Source organism: Odontomachus brunneus, unplaced genomic scaffold (assembly GCF_010583005.1).
Source record: "Odontomachus brunneus isolate Ranch 3 - 2012 unplaced genomic scaffold, Obru_v1 Obru_scaffold_028, whole genome shotgun sequence".
In the NCBI taxonomy this organism is placed as follows: Eukaryota; Metazoa; Arthropoda; class Insecta; order Hymenoptera; family Formicidae; genus Odontomachus; species Odontomachus brunneus.
This window is the reverse complement of record NW_022639478.1, coordinates 1,224,484-1,241,323: the sequence shown is the minus strand read 5'-3', so window position 1 is coordinate 1,241,323 and position 16,840 is coordinate 1,224,484. Positions and strand designations below refer to the sequence as shown.

The 16,840-nt window shown below is 44.1% G+C and overlaps 1 protein-coding gene across 1 annotated transcript; it reads left to right on the top strand.

Annotated features, from left to right (window-relative positions):
* LOC116842904 (adenylate cyclase type 3) lies at window positions 1-16,161 on the top strand. Its single transcript, XM_032812752.1, has 9 exons — window positions 1-1,223; window positions 5,114-5,493; window positions 6,741-7,025; window positions 7,844-8,127; window positions 8,660-8,988; window positions 9,518-9,856; window positions 11,364-11,669; window positions 12,230-12,568; window positions 12,677-16,161. Exons 1-9 carry the CDS (start codon window positions 606-608, stop codon window positions 12,857-12,859), a joined length of 3,063 nt encoding a protein of 1,020 aa, XP_032668643.1. The 5' UTR covers window positions 1-605; the 3' UTR covers window positions 12,860-16,161.
* The last annotated feature ends 679 nt before the right edge of the window (window positions 16,162-16,840 follow it).

Below are 16,840 nucleotides of genomic sequence, written 5' to 3'. Positions count from 1 at the left end.
ACGCGGCGAGAGGGTGATGACGAGACGTGCGAGGTGGTGGAGTACCTCCACTGGTCGCGGAGGAGAGAAGAGAGACTTCCACTGGCGATAGTGGCAACCCGGCTAGTACACCCCGCGCGCGCGCGGCTGCAGGTGTTGTATCCCAAGAGAAAAGCCTGTCCCGGCACCCCGTGTGAGTGTGAGTGCGTGAGTGCCCCCTTGGCGGTCCGAGTGTGTGTTAGAGTATCACGTCCTTCGGCCAGCAGCTCGCGATCCTGGATACGTTGTAACTAGCGTTTGCATCGACTCTGCGAAAGTGAGACCCCGACCTCGCCCACCCTCGCCTCGGCGATCGCGGCGAGGCGGCTTCGTCTGTCACCTGGAAATCCGTTCGGACATCTTCCGACCGTCACGGCGCTCCATGTGTATTCACTGCGAAGAAGAGGAGGAGGTAGTTGGGCCCTGTCGGTCGTCCTCGTAGAGGAGGTGAAGGACGCGGTAGACGTGGAGATGCGGTAGAGTGTAAGGAAAAAGAGAGGAGAGAGAAAGACACAGACAAAGAGAGAGAGAGAGAGAGAGAGAGAGAGAGAAAGAGAGAAAAAGAGCGGGACAAAAAAGGCAGAAAAATGTGCGGGGATGGTGCGCGTTTGGAGGACGATGAGGATCATTACACCGGCGTTATGCCACAACGGCCGGACACCTGCAACGAAGACTCTTACCTGAGATTGGGCAGACCATCCAGCTTATTCCGGACCAGTTTCAGCAGTGCTCGACTCGAAACGCTCTACCGCGCCTCCTCGCTCCAACAACGTCGCGGCGGCCTCCAATGTTTCCTGATGTCGGCGATCCTCTATGGGATCTACACGGTGGCGTCTCCCGACCCGGAACTGCCGTCACGCAGCCTCACCGCCGTGTTCCTCGGCCTGAATCTCGGTCTGCTTGCCTGGGCCAAGCATGGCACGAAGAAGAAGGACGCGCAGTCTACGTGGACATGGATGGCGGCGCCGTACTTTGTGTGGCAGCTGTACACCGTAGAATTGCTCCTACAGCTGTTCGTCAAGACCACCGACGTCACGCCGAGAGATGGCCTAGGCTGGTTGCTGTTATTCCTCTACCTGCTATTCGCCACTTTGCCACTCAGGCTATCTAACTGCGTGTTCCTCGCGTGCGGTACTGCGCTCGCGTACATCTTCGTTGTGGTTGGCCTCTCCAAGGCGCCGGATCAGATACCCTACGACATTCTGGTAGGTAACGAACATGAGCCTTTTCAGCACGAGTCTCGTACCGATTGACGTGATGCGTCGGATCGGCCGGTTCGCGAGAGAGGGTTGCACCCTCCGCACGCCCGCACGAGAGATAGTGCTCGAAAGAATTGACGGAATGAACGGCGAGGCCGTCGGGGTTCAACAACCAGCGAGTCCTTTCCTCGACGAAAGAGTTTTCGAAATTGGACCGATACGAAGACTCCTTCTTGCCTTTCTCGCTTACTCGAATAGCGAATAGCGAGTCCTGCGAACGTTCGCGTAATCCTCGCGCCGCGTGACCTCTTTCCATTTATAGCGCCCTTACGAAGCAATTAAAAATAACTCGAATACTCATATACACCGCATTCTATATTTAATAAATCAGACCCTTCGGTCACGCCTAAAAGCGGCGATAACGAGTTTAGAATGCAGATACGCGCGCTGCATCGAGGAGGCGAGCTCCTTTCCAAGGAAGAAAACAACACCGGACGTCAGAAGAAGGAGACGGCTCTCGAGTATCTCGCCTAACCAGCGACTTCTTCAACAAGAGACCCCGAGTGCGGCTGACGCACGAACACAGTCGTGCGCGCGCGTGACTTGATAAAATAACAGTAACGCGTGGCGCGTGTATTAATTGCGCGAGCAAGGGGTGAAACACTTTCCGATATGCGCGAAGGACAGAAACAACGCTGTTGTCGACGTCGACTTCGACAAACTAATTCACTGTCAGCCGACGCAGACCGGCGCGTGTAACAACATCGATCCAAGTTCAACGAGGCGTATCGCTGCTACTTGTACGAATACACGATAGTATTCGCCAAGAGCAGCGGCGTGAAAAGAAGGAAGACATTCAAAGATTCGCTCGTGTTATTCGAAAACCGATATTCTCTGAAAGAGTCGACAGCCGTAAAGAACGTGCATTGTTAAAGAAGGATATTATATAAAGTCTGATGTTTGTCCAGAAAGATGTAAGAGAAATAGCTATTTTTATTACACATTTTGATTACAATGAAGCTGTAAAAAAGGTAAAAAGTTTTTCGCGCGAGACATTTGAAAGTCGAACAAAAACATGTATGTTTAAGGTAGTCCAATTTAAGTTTAGGGTAGGAAGGGTATTTTGTGTACGTAAGGGGATATGTTATAAAGTAATTGTATGTGTGTGTTGCAGGGACTTGAAGTTATATAAAGTCGGTTATATAAAGATTATGTATAAAATCAGATCAAAGAGACTATTACAAAAATGAATAGCATTGTAAAGTGACTAATAGTTTAGCTAGTGAAAGGTTAAATGAGTTTAATCTTTCTATTACGCAGCAGTTTTGAAAAATTTAAAGTTAAAGCTGTAATAATTCAACTTAATTAAACCTAATCTCTCCTTCTAGATCCACACACAGTCTTATCCTCTACAAATACATAAATACCCTGTTACTCTATTTAACTCCTCTCTCCAAATACAGATACACTCATCAGATGCATTTTTGTAGGCGTTTTCATTCGACTTTATGTAATCTAGAGTCAAGTCCCTTCTCTTACCTCCCTCCTCACAAATATATAATTACTTACATTTTTCCTTACACATACACGAAACACTCTTCCTACCTTACCTGACCAAAAAACAAATCAACTGATTTTTATAAACACATCATGTTCTTGCTCGATTTTTAAGATGATCTCAAAATATCACAAATTTTTTAATAGTTTTATCGTATTTAGGAGGACACAATGTACAAAAACACTATTTCTCTTACTTATATATTTTTGTATAAAAATCTTCTTTTTGTCTCTCTTCTCTTCGTCTCGTATCTCTAAGAGACGCTCGCGAACGCACGATAGATTTCTTCTGTTAAAACGAAAGGTAAAACCCCGTAAAACGGCCCGTAAAACGCGTAGGCTACGTACGACGTATTTAGCGGCTACTACTATTAACTGCAAATTATACTATATTTGGTTAATAACTCTTGACCTTAGGCGCGATGCGCTTTGACGCTCACCGTAACCGACGCGAGGTGCGGTGCATTTATCGCATCGATACGTCGCATCAGGCATCAGGGACACCGTGAATGCATGATTTTCCGTTAACCGCGATTTTTTGCGCTACCGTTCGCTGATTCGCGATAATTTCAATCATCTGCGCATTTGCGAAGGAAACGGCTCTTTACGCGGCGATATAATTACCAGCTAAACAATCGTCGCGATCACATATATTTCATATTATGATCGCGCTGATATTGTGATCGCGCGATGTTGCATCGGTTTTAAATCTTAAATCAAGAAATATCAATCATTTTCATTGCTCGCACTAATTTGCCAGATTCGTCAATTTAACTGACGTCAATTTATGATGAAAGATATAGTTCAATATACCAGCAAACAAATTGAATCGCCATGGGATTGTGGAAATTGATACATGTTGTATTCACCAGGTAAGTTTGCATTACCGATCACGGTACGCAATATAATATCACTGTTGAAGTAATAATAGCATTCGTGTATCGTCAGGGAAGTTGAAGTTGTATCGCTGGATACCTTTGTTTCGCACATAGTACTGAATAAACCGGTAACCGAGCCGCACTTTGTCACTCGTCCGCTTCGCGTATCTCGCGAATGCACACTATGTGTTTCACGCACGTCGCAAAGAGAAAGGCATCTTGGAAATCATGAGAAATTGTTGAGATGGCTGTTTCGTCGCACCTTTGTTCTGAAAATCCGCTTAATCTCGAGAAGTAGCACGCGATATTCAGAGGAAACGCAAAATCCTTACATCGAATGGAAGGATTGACTTCAGAGTCCTCCCCAGTAGTTTTTCGTCGGAACAATCCCGTCCTTAATGCCGGCTGCAGAAGTGGGAATGTCGACTGATTTATGCACGTTTCACGCTTACGATCGAACTACGCGGAGGATTTGAATAAATAATTAATTTCGTCGATATAGCGTGGCCACGATTATGTGGCAAAGAAGACGGTGCATCGGCCGAAGTAGCCCAAACTTTTGGCGGCGAATATCGTATAAAGGCGAGAGCTGGACGTAGACGTGCACCACGTGCCTCTTGTCGTTAGTAACACTCGAGTAGAGTTTGGTCAATGGTAGTTTAAAATAGAGAGAGAGTGACAAAGATAGAGGTATACGTAATAAGAGCTAAATAGAGTGAGAGAGAGAGAGAGAGAGAGAGAGGGAGAGAGAGAGAGAGAGAGAGAGAGAGAGAGAGAGAGAGAGAGAGAGAGAGCAGCGCTGTTCAGTGATGCGAGAGGTTGCCTTTCGATACTTAATGGTTTTTCACTGGGAGTAGCAATTGCCTTTCGTCCGACACGGTGGAACTATCCGGAAGACTGACCTTACGATCGAAATATCAACTGTGTTTACAATCGACCAGAAATGGAGTACTGACTTCTTTGTGACTGGTCTTTGGAGCATTATCTCGGAATGTTCCTAGTCATTATCAATAAGAAAAAGAAGAGGAGAAAGAAGAAATATTGATTTCTTCAACCGTGACGTGAATCTCTGCGTTTATATTTATGAATGACATAATTTCGTTTATTCTTAAAAACGCTGCTCGAACTAAAAGTCCTCAAGTTAAAAATATTTTAAACGCTCCGGCTCCGACATAATCTGCCGTATGTGAGCATTTTTACGGAATTCGTGAAGAAATAATTTCGTTACAGTTCCTTTATTACTCGTCATTGTTTAAATTGCTTTTCGAGACCAGCGTCGGTAGATCGGTCACTATAAAAGTGCTCCCATCAAATTTATCGAGTCGCCACTGCTTAATTATTCGTAATGATGCTTTAACGAAGGCCCCGACGAACTCGCCGTTGGTTCTCGCGTCGCCGAGCGATGCGATTAGATTAGAGCCAGAGACGCCCGTAAATCAGTTTCGTACAAACGTCCTGTAGATCCTGACGGTGACACTCTCGGCCGGCGCCGCTATTTTGGGTGCTTCCAGCTACTGCCTGGCGGAGTTCCAGCAGCGTCGGGAGTTCCTGGAGACCAGACAGAGTCTGGAGGCACAGCTGATGTTCGAGGAGCAGAGCACGGAGCAGGAACGACTGCTGCTCAGTGTCTTGCCGGAGCACGTCGCTGTTATGATGCGGCAGGATCTCGGCGCCTCCCTCGACACACAATTCAAGAAGATCTACATGTCCAGACACGAAAACGTGTCGATACTTTACGCCGACATAGTCGGCTTCACCGCAATCTCCTCGACCTACAGCGCCAGCGAGCTGGTCAAGATACTCAACGAGCTTTTTGCACGTTTCGATCAACTCAGCGAACGGTACTTGTCGTTCCTCATTCTCATCGAACGGTGGTGACGCGTGACGGGAATCGATTTGCTAGATCGATTTTAGATAAGAGAAATATTTAGCTTTTCTACAAATGCGCTTGACAATAGAACGATACTCATGTATCAACTCACGTAACAAACAACTGATCTTGTGAACGGATTCTGATTTTATTGCGCTACTATCTTATAGCTGAGGTTTTCCCCTAAGAAAATGCGTCCAAATCCATTAATTTTCAACATGTTATGGTAGTTTAAATTTGTACGACAAACCCAGATTGTATCTTAAGTCCTAAAAATGCGCGGTTGTACGCTTAGAGTCATGTTTTAGTCTTGTTACATTTCGCGCATTACCGCCCTCTAGCAGTTTATCGATCCCACGAGAAAAGTACATCGCGCGCGAATTGGGAAACGCTGTTCTAGGTCGTAGATTTATATCGGAATCTATTAAGCGGGCCTTCGCGTGTCATTGAATGCTAATCGTAATTTTAGTAAAATGGTAGGATTCCGTAACACGCGCGTTCCATTTCCGCCGTGGGAGGCCAACGAGAATTCTCGGATCGGCGTGACGACGGAATTGATTCCATCGTCGTGAATTCTCCCCGATTTTGTCTTCGACTACTCCACTTTTTAAATCCTGCTAGAACGGGAGGTTCTCCTCGAGGACACTAGCAATCGATATCCCCGGGGACGTTTTTCGTTGCCGCCGAATGCATTTTGCAGTTTATGCGAGCGTCGACGCGCAGTGTTACATCATTTGTTCCTCGTTATCCGGCTGACTTTTTCGAGCAACTCAATCTTCTTTTCGAAAAAGCTGTTAGCAGATCGCGCTGGTATTTGTGCGGGAATTTACGCTAACAAAGTGGGTTGACAAAATGAGTCTAAAATAAAATATGTTACAGAGAAACGTGTGCAGAGAAATATCATAAATTCTTTATAGTTATCAAATGTAACTTATCATTTATCAGTAAATGAATGCTCCTAGTATCTTTTGCGAAAAGTAACATATTCAGAAATGTGTGCCTCCAAATATGACAATTTGAACGGCAATTTCTCACTCTTGTTTCCTCACTCTTGTTTACTAAGTACTACTTAAATGCTCCCCGGCATTTTGCTATGGTTGTATCTTCAAAAGGAATTATTTCGATTGAAAATTTTCGAAAAAGATTGGGAATACTTGTCAATCGATAAATGAGTGATGAAGCAATGATGCAATTTACGTGATACAAATTTCTTCATAGATACGAGCAATTGCGTATCAAGATTTTGGGAGACTGTTACTACTGCATAAGTGGTGCGCCCGTTGAAAGGCCAGACCACGCTGTCCTCTGCGTGCATATGGGGCTCTCTATGGTGGAGGCTATCAAATACGTTCAACAGACGACCAACAGTCCCGTTGACATGAGGGTGGGCATTCATACGGGTGCGGTGCTTGCCGGGGTGCTCGGGCAGAGACAATGGCAATTCGATGTCTACAGCAAGGACGTCGAGCTGGCGAACAAGATGGAGAGCAGTGGAATGGCCGGGTAAGGAAAGTTGGAAACACTGATAAATCGTATTGAGTTGTGTAATAAGTAATTTCTGATTTTGCGAGTAAAAAAGAAACAATTACATTTTAATGTCGATATAATTTATGTATACGCCGATTTACAATCTTCTCTGTTATTTTTTATATTGTTTCCCATATTACCGCGACAAAAAGATATTATCTTTTTATTCTAACTAAAAAATCTGAAATGACTTACTGAAATGACTTACACAACTTAATATTTCTCGCGCTTGAAACCTTATCGCACGTGCAAACTTTATTCTTTATTCGGTGTACTTGATTCGTGGGCTTATTAACACGCTTGCTTTCACACGTGTGTGTGTGTGTGTGTGTGTGTGTGACGCACTAATCTCTCACTTCAAATTCATTTTTATTAAAAATTGTAAATTTTACTTAACACATTCGCTAAACCAACGTCACATGTGTAGAGTAACAACATTTTTCTTTGTATATCCGCACATAAAATCAAGTTTGTTTTACACAATTACATGAAAAAAAGTATAATGTAGTCTGTGGAAAGAATTTCACAAATAAATCGTGATAGAGAACATGTTATTCTCCATCACATAAGTAATTTGCGAGATTCGTTAATTGATAAGTAAGGAAACGAGCGCTTTATCCACTTGTTACTGTAATTAACTTTATTTCATCTTAATTTCACTGACTCTCGACAAGAGATACCATCTAATTGGATGTTATCGCAATCGCACGCGAGCACGATATAATTTTCCAACAGCTTCGCGTCGGAGCCGTACTCTCGCGCGTCGAGAGACATAAATAAATAAATGCTTCAAGGAGGGTACACATCTCGAACACGACGCTGAGCTTCCTAAATGGAGAATTCGAGGTCGAGCCGGCGCACGGTGAGCATCGGGAAGAGGCACTCCAAAAAGCTGGCCTTGTCACGTACTTTATAGTGAAAGCCTTGAAGCCATTTAAGCCGGCGGTAACGAAGAGTCTGGCGTCGCTAGTGGACGCGGAAAATTCGCGAAGGACAATGGAGAACGCGCCGGACAGCAGGAACAATAAAGAGGACTCGGAGGAGTTTCGGCAGCGGTTGAGGAAGAAACTCGACAGAGGTAAAATTAAAACCAGCTTATTCGATTCGAACACAATATCGAGTAAGATCGACCAACGAGATCTGCGACTAGAAGGGACTTAGAACAGAATGTTGTCTCATTCGAACTCAGCAAGCGGCTTAAAAATCCGCGCGCATGCGTTCGCATGCCGCCTTGCGACGGAGGTCGCAATTATCGACGCGGAAACTGATTACAATCTAGGTTGAAGCGAATGTTCCGCTACGCTCACTGGTAGCTACGCAACAAGCATCGATAAAAATCGCGAAGAGAAAGTGTATCTTCTTTAGCTACGTTCAAATTCGATATTCAGATACATCTGCGCGAAGGGAGGATTTGCCTTGCCTTGAATTTGAGGAATAATTTTATCCGTCGCTCTCACACACGCCTGAAAATGTCGAATTTTATCAAAATCGTATTTCCGGATGAGAATCAACCTTAATGAGGATTGCGAGTCGTCGTTAATCGCCGGACATCCGGTTGTCCTATTAATGACTCAACCTTAAATGTGACGTCAGCGTGTAAACACTCGTAGGTGGTGGCACCGACCTGAAATGTCACGCCTCCTGGTTGACCCTACGGTTCAAGGATCCGAAAGTGGAGAAGGCCTTCCACAGTGCCGAGGAGGCCTTCTCACCCCTTTCATTGTTGGGTGGACCTCTGGTGACTCTCTGCGCGGCTCCCGTCTGGAGGTTTCAACCCTGGGGACCGTTCACGTGGGGCGGCGCCGGAGTGGTCGCCCTCTTCGGCGTTGTGTTGGCCGGAGCTACCTGCCTAGGCAGCGCCGTCAGAGCGACGTGGCTCAGAAAAACCCTCGCAATCTTAATGGCATTCTCTCTTACCGAATTTCTGCTGTTAGACATGGTATGGACTTGGTTAGTTCCTTAATCGATACCTGTTGCTGCTGCCCGATTACTTATACGATCGAGACTGTCTCAGTCTACTTACTTCATATAAAGAAACTCTCAGATTTGTTTTCACTAATTTGATGCTCACTCCGTGAATTCAAGCCTAGTTTTCATTTTCTTTTCTTTTTTTCTAACGAAGGTCTGATGCATGTCGACTGTTTATGTCAACTTTGCAGTCCTCAATGTTTGTGACGTGAAAATCCGCGTAAGTTAATTTAGGTTACTCAATTATTAAAGAATACTGCGGTTTTTCTTTATCTTTTAGCTACTCTCTCTAGCACACTGCATTTTTCTTGATATATCTTTATTATTATTATATTTTTCTTATTTTTTTTTTATTCACTTGTATTGGTTTTCTCTCATAAATAGATAAATTGAAAATAAGAACAAATAAATTCTTCATTTATGAATCCTCTAACGCAACATAATGCTCTCAGACCGAACAGTCTGAGCATTGTTACGCCTTATTGTTCGTACGTGTGTAGAGTAACTGTGCGATCATCACCGACGTCGAACGACCCACGAACACCTCGATAAACTGGACTCCACGGTGCCCGTATCCCTCTTACTACTCGTACATCGGCGTCCTCGCGCTGGTCGCGATCTCGATGCCGACGTATCTTTGTTACTTATACAAGGCGTTCCTGATGTATATCCTTGCCGGTGGACAATGCTGCTACAACATCCTATTCCTTGCACCGACCATCAACAGGGAGGATATGATGTCAAACTCAGCTGGACCGGAATCTCGTTTTCCGCTCAAATACTCATTATCAGCCATCTTGCTCATCATCGCAACCGCATTGGTCATCGTGGCGAGATACGTAAGTGTTCTATATTACAGCAGGTCTTTGATTGATATTGATAGTCGTTACTTGAAACTCCTCTGGAGTGAGATACTCAAATTTGAGTTCAGAGTTAGATGAAAGTTTCTCATTTGAATTGCGATTACAGATATATAATGTCATATATATCGTGTAATTTCATTGAAAAATTCCTTTCGATCTAATTCTGAATAAAGATCTGAGAATCTCACATGAAACAAACTTTAAGTAACGATTACTGATACAGGCCAGATGAAAAATTCGATCGCATCAATTCTGACTGACGAGAAGTGCGATTGGTTCAATTCCGAATGGAATAACCAGCCGGTTAAGTTAACCAAAATTGATAGAAACGAGCATAAGAAGTTGACGACGCTAACAACGGTCGCGAGATCAAATTGCAAGTGGAATTGCGTTTGATGAAACGTTTAACGGCGAAATACGACGTCAGCTATCTGGCGTTCGCACAAATCCAGTTGCGGTGCGTTACAGCACGCGAGAACGATTCCCCTTTCTCAAGGGCGCGCAGGTACGTCGATGAAAGAACAATCAATTCTCACGTGGCCATAAAATCGTGTCGACGGCTGCCTCGGCGATTCATTCCGTGCGGGAGAAGCGCGTCACATTGAAGCGGATATCGTGAATAGAATCGAGCGTTTTAAAGCGCTATCCTTCCTGCGGAAATTGAGGACTTTCGTGTTCCATCTCTAGAGAACGCATGGCGTTCTAAGGGCTCGCCTCTCTTATCTGAAATGAAATGAAATGCTTTCTCCACTTTATCGCTGTGATCGCGCTCCGATTTGCCCATCAGCGAAACAAGTCGGACGATGCCGCAATTTTCCCGAAATAACCCGAGGCGATCAATGCGCGTCGAGCGCGGGACGAAAACATAATCCATTCGCGAACGCATCCGGCGCGAACAACCAGGTTGGATCGAAGGATTGAACCCCGATTAATTCCCCCATCGAATGGGTTTTTCACAGCGAGCGCGCTGAATGACACTCTGTCCGTCCAGCACGATCGTCTATCCAGCCAGTTGAAAGCACTGACCAGGAGAAAGACGAAAGCAATTTTACGGAATTTTCGCCGTAACGAGACATTTCCTCTTGTGCTCGTGCAACTCGTTTTATGAAACAAGGAAAGTTTTGTTGGGCAAGGAACAAAAACGGACGGACGATGAAATTTTATTCGTCATTTTACTCGCACAGAAAAAAATCTCAATTCAGGTAACTGAACCAGGCGAAGAACACGCTGACGAGAATAATATCTCTCTCTGTTACTGTGATCGAAAACATCCAGCTGCATTAAAATTTGATTGAGACAACCGATTAACTGAGAAATCTTCTACAGGAAACTTTCTATTCTTACTAACCGAGTTTTTTATCTGCTTCACAGAAAATCAGTTACACTAACAAAGCTGTTTTTTTCCGTGCAGTTCAGTCAAATGCGTAAAGAATTTTGGATGGTAATCTTATATTTGAGAACATGTTGCTATTGTGATACGCAGGCTGAGAAGGCGCGAAGGATGCTCTTCCTGAGAGGACGAGAGGTAGTTGCGCAGAAGGAACGAGCGGCCGATATGAAGCGGAGAAATGGCGTGCTGATCTACAATATTCTGCCACCACACGTGGCCGTGCATTTCCTGTCGAGCGCGAAGCATCACGACGATCTCTACAGCCAGAGCTATGCCGAAGTAGGTGTGTTGTTCGCCAGTATACCGAACTTCGCGGACTTCTACACTGAAGAAACCATCAACAATCAAGGCCTCGAGTGCCTGAGATTTCTCAACGAGGTCATCTCAGACTTCGACGCTGTGAGTTCATCGATGTTGGCTTGCTAGAAATTTCGCGGTATTCGTTATCAGATTTCATTATTATCATTATTTTACAATTGAGTTTTTTTATCGAGTAAATTGATAAAATCATTATTTTTATGATTGAGTAAACGGGAGATGCTCTCTTTGTTACGAAAGAAATACATTTTTATATGTAAATGCGTAAAGCTTGGAGAAAAGATTTACTGAAGAGAAAATTTACTCAAGACTTATGTATCAAAAAAAAAATGACTCGCTTTTATAAAACGCAAATGCAATTATTTGCACAAATTATCCTCTCGTAATCTTCATTCGAGTTGTTTCTATTCACTATCGCTTTAACACCTACTACAATCGGTCAAATGACTGTTTTCAAATTTTGTTTAAAAATTCCTGTATTCTCAACGTTATCATATCATCATAAAATTTCACGAGACTTATAATATATAATACAATCAATTTTTCAATATTCATCTTTATTCTTGTTTCCTTTCTTCTAAGAAGTATATGTAAATATAAATAGGTATACATAAGTTTAGTGTTAACATTTGTCTCGACAGATTCTCGATCAGAATAAATTCAAGGATACCATCATCAAAATCAAGACGATAGGATCGACCTATATGGCCGCCTCGGGGATCACCGAGTCGATCGTGTCGGAGGACGGTCCCCGATGGGGTCACCTTTCGACTCTCGTGGAATTCGCTCTGGAGCTGAAGAAAGCCCTGTCAGGCATCAACGAGCAAAGTTTCAATCATTTCGTTCTGAAAATGGGCATCAACCATGGACCGGTCACCGCCGGTGTCATCGGTGCGAGGAAGCCTCATTACGACATTTGGGGCAACACCGTCAACGTCGCGTCGAGGATGGAGAGCACAGGAAAAGTCGGCTGCATTCAGGTACCGTGGGCAAGATGTGTCTTGATTTCGTAATTAAGTGCTTATAGCTATTAAATTATATAAATAGAGGATAAGCACTATGTGGTAAATGGCAGGAAAAATCCGCAGGTTACTGACGAAACACGGAGGATCCTGGAGCCGTTTGGCTTCGGCTTCGAGCAACGAGGTCTCGTCGACGTGAAGGGCAAAGGACAGCTGTTGACGCACTACCTTATCTCCAAAGATGGCGTGTCTCTAGACCTCGACAGCGATCTTCCCGTCGAGCCTACCCATCCTATAATCTATCAGTAATGTACTCTCGAAAGGCTCTAATTCGAACGAGGAAGAAGCTACGATACCTCTTCCGAGAAGCGTCAGATCGAAGATCAGAGGTTCCTTCTAGATCCTCGAGTCGCTTGGTCGGCGACGAACGAGAAGGAACAGAAGTTGACGAATCACGATTGTCTCTGTACCACCGAACGGTTTTCCTTCAAGAGCGTTCGGCAAACTAAACGTAATGTCGTAGAGAGCTCTCTAAATGTGTGTGTTAGAATCCTCGTGTCTCGGAGAACGGGAACAGCACGCAAAGGAAGAAACAGAAGACATTTGAACGAACGGGCAGGATCGACTTTTTAGATCAGATCGTTCGCGAGTCATCGTATCGCCAAGTTATCATTGACGGATTGATCGATTGGGGTGAAGAGAGAAGAAAGAAGTCGCCGTCGATTGTTCACTGTTTACGTCTAATGTTTATACGCGCAAACTCGCGAAGGAGTCGCGACTCTCTCTCTCTTCGATGTGTTTCGAAGCAGATGAAAATTGTCGAGACTCGTCGAAGAGGAGAAGTGTCGCGACCGTTCTGTCCGCGCATATATTCTCGCGAATTTATGGCGGGGATGCGTCGTACTCGTACAGGGTATATCCGAAACCAAAAAGTAGTAAGTTTAGATGAAACTGCGCGAGCTGAAATCGAGTGAAACGATACCTTGATGTCACCGTGTAAATAGCGGCGGGTCCGTGTACAGGAGAATACGCGCGGATCATCCCCTCAAAGTATAAACGTAGGAATAACTACTTCGTTTGTGGCGAGTCTCATAGTCTACGTCTAATTTCTTTCTGCAAGTCGCATCGGTCAGATACTTGATTGCCGACGTGAATATTACGCGAGAGTAATTCGCGAATCCTATCAATGTCAGATGATCCTCATCGATACGAGCAATAATCTAAGGAGAGAGAAAGAGAGAGAGAGAGAGAGAGAGAGAGAGAGAGAGAGAGAGAAGCGGGAGGGAGGACTCAAAAGGACGAAAGTAAAAATGTAAAAGAAGTAATTCAAAGGAAGTACAAAGTTACCTGTTTCCGCAACACCGATTTAGATTTACCAATGGCGTTCATACATGACACAATCTATCGTTCATCCGATTACAAATCACTCGGAGCGAGAAGTAACGGGATAGACGATTTAACGAACGGTATCTCTTTAGGAGTTTAGAAATGTATTTATCTTCCGGATTAGCCTCCGGATACACATCATTTGTAGATATGCACTCTCGTGCGAGATATATCAAAGAGATACAATATATGTACGACGGAGGTACTCAGTAAAGAAAAGAAGAAAGCAAAGAAACAAAGAAAAAGAAAGAGAGAGAAGATAAGAACAAACAAGATCACGAGACTATAAACGTGCGCCGTAAATTAAAGAAGACAAAAAAAGAAGAGAGAAAAAAGACCATCGCCGATACGGTAACAATTTATTTTTCTACAGTGTCGCCGAGTTTATCACAGACCAAGATGACTCGAGTACGTACAACGCACACGAGGAGAAGCTTGAAGTGGTTTTCTACTGACTCTTTCGTTACGTTTCGACGGCGCACACACCGCTTTGTCATCTCAGTACGAAACACACAAAGGTCTCTGTTGCGCGTGTTTGAGACAACGTTTTCTATTCGGTCCTGCTCTCAAATTTTTCGGGTAGAAGTCGAATCCGAGATACAACGTTAAAGCTCGCACGATTCGCAGCCGCGTTGAATGTAACGAGAAAGTTACGCAGAAGGGAAGAAGGGAGGAGGAAAGAGAAAGGAAATACGACGAAGAATTAAATAATAATCAAGAAACAAGGAAGAGCACGGCCTAAAAGCGCGAGGTGAAGTTGAGGACAAGTCGAGAACGAATTGTTTCCAGGAGACAAGCAATACATTTCAGGATCGCTCTACGAATCGCGTCTTTCCATTTCCGGCCGATTTCTCGCCCGCATAATCACACACATAACAAACAAACACACACATACATTTTCCATAGATCGATCGATCGATTGATACGCAAAAAAAAGTGGAATGAACGGAAAAGAATGGAACGGAAACCACGATTGGCGTGTGGCACAGATCTTCTGTGAAAAATCGATCGATTGAGAGAAATTAACATCACAAGTTAATCTTTACGTTTTTGCAAATTTTCATTCGGCACATCCGTTATTTTCTTTTTGTTTCTCGCGAGCTGGTTACGCGAGCAAATAACAACGCGCGAAGAAGAAGAACGCGTACGTAGTCGCGTATAAGAAGAATATATCACTGTAGATATCTTAGCATACCTTAGATGCGACAAAACGGACTCGAGGAATGAAGGGGGCACTCGAGTGGTGAAACTTTTAAATTTCCTAGCGACAAGTAAACGCACATGAAGGGAGAGAGAACAGAGGGTGATCGTGGTGCGGAATCACGCGAGAAACCTCATTCCCGTGTCGGCGAAGTAATAAATAGCACCTTCGCCTACGAGAAAAATGATATTTTCTTTTTTCACAGAGAAGCGCTCGCGCGTCGCGCTCGCGAGATTTATTCGTCGAGGTTCGAAAAGTATTCGCGCCGAGTTCGAAACAAGCTTTCGATCGCGCTGTGAATCATAAATTGTGGTCTTAAGCTCGCCTCGGAACGAGAGACGACCGGAATAAATGCTGCATGACGACGTCTTATGAAGATAACTTGAAAATAAGACGAGTTTAAACGTCAAAGGTTCGGCCTAATAAAGCGCTGACTCGGAATTACGAAGCCGCGAGTAACAGACTCTCTCGAGAGGAATTAGATAACGAGAGAGTGAGAGAGTAATCCTCCCGAAAAACTCCTTTTAGATTTCGATTATGAATGAATCTGCGAATCTTTATTCTGAAGCGGGACACTTCGTCGACTATCAATCGAGTTGTTTCGCGGTTGGTTCGCGGCGGCGAATCAAATCCATTTATGAAGCTTCTAGATTCGCGCCAATCGATGAGCCACACGAGTGGCGAAGTGTTAGCGTTAAAAAAACAACATTAGTATCTTTGTAAATAAACTTCGAATTAGAATTCTGTGAATTCTGTGAATTCTGTGAAAGTAAAGTGAAATTAATGGAAGAACAAGACCCGACTGCTTACATAATCCTGAAATCTTCCAGTCACCTTCGTGGTAGTTTGTATCTCGCACGTTGAGACGGCTTGACTTCTATTCAAATCAAGGGTGGAATTAAAAGCATTACCATTGACACTAGCATTTTTCATCATTCTTTTATTGTTTCCTCTTGTGTCTCAATGAGAGGGAGGAGAGTAACATCGCGAAATGGAACGATCGAGTGGAGGTAGCTGCGACATTTACGAGCGTTGTATGTAGAATCGACGGCTAGAGTCGGGAAACACTTCGATACGATTCATCTTGGCACCATTAGATTCAACGCGCGGCAATGGTGCGCCCAGTCGTCCCATTTTCGTGATGTTGGCTAACATTCGATGGGATAAGAAGGAACGCGAACATACGCGTAAATATCGTGAGAACGTATACCATCGAAATCAAAATTCCAAGCTGCTCTGTCTACAAAACTCGATCTATAACGCGCTCGCTCTATCTTTCCCGATTGCAACATCGACTTTCGCTTATTAAACGTAATCTTTCAAAAAGAGAAGAGAGAAGAAAAATATTTTGCTCACTCCCGATCAGCTTCGTTGTCGTTGTCCACAATTGAAAAGAAATTCTAAATGAAGATCAAAATGATGGAAAGATTCTTTCAGTTCTATTACATCGATTCTACTGCAAGACCTTTTGTGAACCTTTTGTTTGCTTCTTCTTGCTATATAAAAGAAGATGTAAATTTGTCCTCGACTCGTCTACAAAATCCTCGACAGTATACGTCTCGCACAAAATGTAAGGTAAGTACACCTCTGAAGTCAATTTTGAATTTGTTTCGACGATCGCATGCGTGCGCAAGAGAGAAAGAGAGAGAGAGAGAGAGAGAGAGAGAGAGAGAGAGAGAGAGAGAGAGAGAGAGAGAGAGAGA

Excerpts from the sequence above, each read along its gene's own strand:
- LOC116842904 (XM_032812752.1), top strand. The coding sequence starts at position 606 with ATGTGCGGGGATGGTGCGCGTTTGGAGGACGATGAGGATCATTACACC. Across the intron at positions 11,670-12,229 it reads TCATCTCAGACTTCGACGCT|ATTCTCGATCAGAATAAATT; the intron begins GTGAGTTCATCG and ends TTGTCTCGACAG. Across the intron at positions 12,569-12,676 it reads GAAAAGTCGGCTGCATTCAG|GTTACTGACGAAACACGGAG; the intron begins GTACCGTGGGCA and ends AAAAATCCGCAG.